Source organism: Eurypyga helias, unplaced genomic scaffold (assembly GCF_000690775.1).
Source record: "Eurypyga helias isolate BGI_N326 unplaced genomic scaffold, ASM69077v1 scaffold5937, whole genome shotgun sequence".
Taxonomy (NCBI): domain Eukaryota; kingdom Metazoa; phylum Chordata; class Aves; order Eurypygiformes; family Eurypygidae; genus Eurypyga; species Eurypyga helias.
The window spans coordinates 8,009-12,746 of NW_010259682.1; the positions used below are offsets into that span (position 1 = coordinate 8,009).

Sequence of the window (4,738 nt, forward strand, 5' to 3'; positions counted from 1 at the left end):
CTTACTGATCACGATTCAAATGCATGTCCCAAAATGCTAGTAGCACTTCTTCGGTCTGTTTTTAGAATTAATCCAAAATAAACCCTACAGCAGTGTGTAGTACTTCACAGCCACATTTGCAGTACTACTACCGCGTGTAAAACCCTCCTCCCGGGGCCTAGCAAGGAAGACCTTTTTTAATGCCATCAGAGCCCTTCTCTGACTGCTGGCTGCTGTCTGTCCCTTCTAGCAAGCAACAACGGTGCCAGACTTATTGCTCCGAGTCCAAGAGAACCTTGTGTATATCTCACACATGACTTGGGAACACCGGCGGCAGCTGTATCGCCAGAGGCGCTGCCTGGGCCTCAGAGCGTCTTCAGCAGAACACTCATACCCAGAATTCACCTCAAAGCAGACGGGCCTGGGGAAGGCTCACTTACCAGAATGTTGTTGCGACCCTCAGCACAAATGCCCCTGCGAACGACTTTATTCAAAGAGGATGCTGAAGCAGAACAAGCCAGGTGTACATTTTATAAGTCACACGCTGCTTCTGGAAGCATGCTGTAAGAATTCATTTCAGCCTAGGCTTTCAGAAAAAGTCAACAACTACAGCTTCCTCCCTGGCCCCCAGTGAAGACAAACTTACATGTGGGAAAGTTCTGAACAGCGAGTTTCACATTAAATGCACTTTCTAAACAATGTGTCTGGGTTACAGATAACAATAACTACCACGTCAAATTCCGATCAGCATTGCACTTTTCAAGTATGTATTAGCATCAGATGTTGACAAGAAATGAATATTCAAGTGTCAATAGAAGATTAGAAACCACCGTAAAAAGTTAGTAGAAAACCTCCATTGTTTCTGGAGTTGAAACACAAGTTTCAAACACAATGCACGTGGGGAGCTATTCCATTTACTCTAGTTCAGGTAATATGGCAGGAGAACCAACAATAGCTTTATAAAAGGGATAAAATATGAGAAATACAAACCCAAATGACAGAACTTCTCAGACACTACTGCAATCTTCAAGCCAAGTAGCATCCAAGTGCCAAGACAAACCGTATGTGAACACCTTCATGATAAACTTCACATTCCCATCTGCATGTCTGCAAAGTTGTAGAAGTTGTCTACATCTTGAGACGCCGATGCCTTGCTCTCCGATACAAAAACCTGTTTTATTAAACAAGGAAAGAGTTATGTGTCACTCAAAGTTCAAGTAGTCTTGTCTCATTCTGAGCCAGTAATGGTTATTTTTAGCTTTGCGTTTCACTAGAGGCACAACTCTTGGTTTTCACCGCGTGACAGCACAGCCCTAGAGTTCTCTCAGCCCTGACGCACCCCCTGCTACCATCACCAGTTCCTAGCAGACATGCTAGCTGCAGTAGCCCGAGCCTTCCACTGACAGGACCGAAAGGTTTCAGGGGTCACAGCTTCAGCTAGTGTCCATTCAGAGGTATTTTGCTTGGTCAGGTCAAACTCTGCCCAGGAGGGAGGTGGGAAACAGACACACAAAACCCTTAGGCTACCATGAAGCTTTTCTTTAACAGAAAGGCGCCATTTGTGAGAAAGACTCCCTTGCCTATATTCCCCTCAAAAACCTTACTTCCTTCTTCATCAGGTGATTGTTTTTTAAAATCACTTCAATTACATTTGCATTTTGCAAAACTGATCAATGCACACGACAGTCTGCGCTCTTGGACAGTCGCCTGCAAGAGCTTTCGGCAAAGCAACTACAAATGCCTCAGGCGGCGCCCAGACGGCTCAGCGTAATGGTGTTGTGGCGTTCGTCGTTCTCCACATGCAAGCATCAAAAGCCTCAACCAAAAACTTAAACCGAGTTCTTACTATCTTGTATTCCCTATACCTCAAGAGGCAACCATCACTGTCTCGGCACGTCAGCGTTGGCCCCACCAGCTGAAGCGCACGGGGACTGCAGGAATGGGTTATCCCAGGTAACTATGCTCTTACGGTCAACACTTTCCTGCTTCAGCTCAGAATACCACGTGAATGTAAGCCATGACAGCTCCTTGACTCGGTTTACTTAAACTATGTTTTAAGATGAATCTCCTGCTGTCCAGTAAATTTCCAATTAAAAAAAAAAATAGTATCATCAGAAAGCAAGCAGTTTCCAAGAGAGTCGCTTGGAAGCATGGCAGAGTTCTGCTTGAAGGGACTTGGGAACCTCTATGGCTTAATACTCGGCAGTTGTTCGGCATCACAGTGATTGGTACCACTGTCACAACAGCTGGATGCCTTCTTTCCGCACCCTTTCCTACCAGGATATGACAATTTACGTTTTGCAGAGTAGCTCACGAGTGGGCAATGAGACGGAGGAACAGGACTGGAAAGCACGTCAAAAGAAGTACAGGTGCTCACATGAGAAAGAATGTCAGAGGTAAAGAGCGCGGATGTACCTCGTCCACACAAAGGAAGCCTGCTTAAGTGCACAGCACAGAGCTCTCCTTCTAACACCTTGTTTCCACCAAGCAGCACAAAAAAAATCTGGTGGTGCTATTGCTGAAAGACTTTTCTTACCTCACTAGGGCATCTAGAGTTACTTACCAGATTCACTTCAGAAATAGACACCTGGTGAAATTAAGGTTATTAATGGATTAATTTAACCATTTTTAACTGTGGTTTTCAAACGCAAAGGTAGCCTCCTGCTTAAAAGCAGATTAATCTCCTGCAAAGTCTTACAGGATACATGTTGTGCTGGTTTTTGTTGGGATAGAGTTAATTTTCTTCACAGTAGCCAGCGTGAGGCTGCATTCTGGATTTATGCTGAGTAGAATATTGATAACACTGATGTTTTCCCTTGTTGCTAAGGAGCGTTTGTACCAACTCAAGGACGTTTTTGGTTTCTGGTGCCGCATCTGTGTTCCCAACTTCTCTGCCACAGGGAGCTGTGAGGGAACAGGCTTCTCAGTTGGTCAGCAGGTGGGGAGCGGCTATATCATTTGTTTTCTTTTCCATTATTTTCATCACATATTAGTAGCATTGTTAATATTATTGGTACCATTATTTTATTCCATTTACTTTCAATTATTAAATAGACCTTATCTCAACGCAGGAGTTTCTTTGTCTTCTCCTCCTTCACTGGAGGAGGGGGGAGGTGAGTGAGTGGCCATGTAGTACGTAGTTGCTGGCTGGGATTAAACAACAACAGTCCTTTCTGGCACCCAATGTGGGGCTCAAAGGGTTTAAACCACAACATTACGTTAAGCCAAGGACTTTTTCAGCTTCCGATAACCGCACCCGCATTCCCAGCTTCCTCTCTACAAGAGGCTGGGAAGGGACACAGCCAGGACAAGCTGACCAACCTGCTATTTCACTCCATAAAACATCATGCTCAGTACATAAGCTGAGGGGTGGGCTGAGGTTCCCCCTCTTTCTTGGTCTTGTTCTGGCTCACCAGTGGTCAATGGGTGGTGAGCGGTTGTATCATTTGTTTTCTTTTCCATTATTTTCATTACATATTATTATTACTGGTAGTATTATTTTCATTACATATTATTAGTAGTGATATTAGTATTACTGGTAATGTTAGTAGCATTAATATTCTTTTCAATTATTGTTTATTCAACTTATTTTCAGTTATTAAATTGTCCTTATCTCAATCCATTGGGGGAGGTGGGAGGTGAGCAAACGGCTGTGCGGTGCTTAGCTGCTGGCAGAGGTTAAACCACAACACATCTTCCTAAGAGCTTTTGTCATTGTTTCTTGATCAAGGATTCCTGTAATTCTTTCTGAGCATTATAACCACTCTCAAGCATGATAAGGGCAGCCCACAATGAGGTGAAACCATGCTGTAGAGCATTCCTGAACCTTTGGTAGTAATAACTCTGAAGTTTGTCACTCACTAAGTTACTTCTGAAAAACATGCCAAGAAAGAAATACATTTTCTAAAAGTGTATACCCGTGATAGTCAATTATCTAGGGATCCATGCACAAATTCAGTGTTTATCAGAAGTTTTGAAGCTACATTTTATCTAAATAAAGATACATACTTCTTAGGAAGCCCAAAGTTCTCCTCCTTAATTCAGTGCAGCAAGTATTTATTAAGTGAGGTAGATTTTACTATGGAACCAGGCTGTAAACAGAAGTTTTAAATCCAGATGCAGCAAGTAATTTCACATTTTTAACTGAACACAAACACTGCAGATCACCTTCGAGAACAAACCTTACTTCACAGCATGAAGTGCAATGCACCTCAGATGAGGGCATTCATAGCGTTCTAACAGACACCAGTCATTTAAGTGAGGAAAATATAAAGTTTTATTTGTTCTAATAACTATTACCACTTCAGTCTTTGAAGAGAGAAGGATCTGGAAGAACCAGTTACCTACCCAGTATCAGCTTTATTCCGTATGAAAACCAAAATATGCTAACCACACCAAAAATAAAAAAAAAAAAAAAAGGCCACTGTAAGCTCCTGCTTAAACAGGCCTTCTTGGAAGCACAGGGTTTGCCACACTCTCGTTATCAGGAGTGCTCGAATTGTTTCCAGAAACCTTCTCAACAAAGCCACTGCCATTTGGAGAAATGGGGACAGCAAGCAAAGAGAAGATGTGGTGTAAAAAAGTGACAGTCAAACAAGCGGACGGAATACAAAAAGAATGCCTTTGGAGGAAGGCATTCTGCAATACACCTCACAGCAAAAGCAGACCTTGAAAAAAGCCAAAATCCCATCACATTATCTTGGCCAGGGACTAGGACATCACAGAGCAGATGTCAGTATACAACTGAGCATGGCTTTCC

The 4,738-nt window shown here is 43.0% G+C and overlaps 1 protein-coding gene across 1 annotated transcript in view; it reads right to left on the bottom strand.

The window, feature by feature from the left end:
* Nucleotides 1-928: 928 nt before the first annotated feature.
* RP2 (retinitis pigmentosa 2 (X-linked recessive)) overlaps nt 929-4,738 on the bottom strand; it is an 11,303-nt gene continuing 7,493 nt past the window's right edge. Inside the window, exon 5 of the mRNA XM_010154721.1 lies at nt 929-1,150. Within this exon, the coding sequence (XP_010153023.1) occupies nt 1,067-1,150 (84 nt within the window). The 3' untranslated portion in view covers nt 929-1,066. The remainder of the gene's footprint in view (nt 1,151-4,738) is intronic.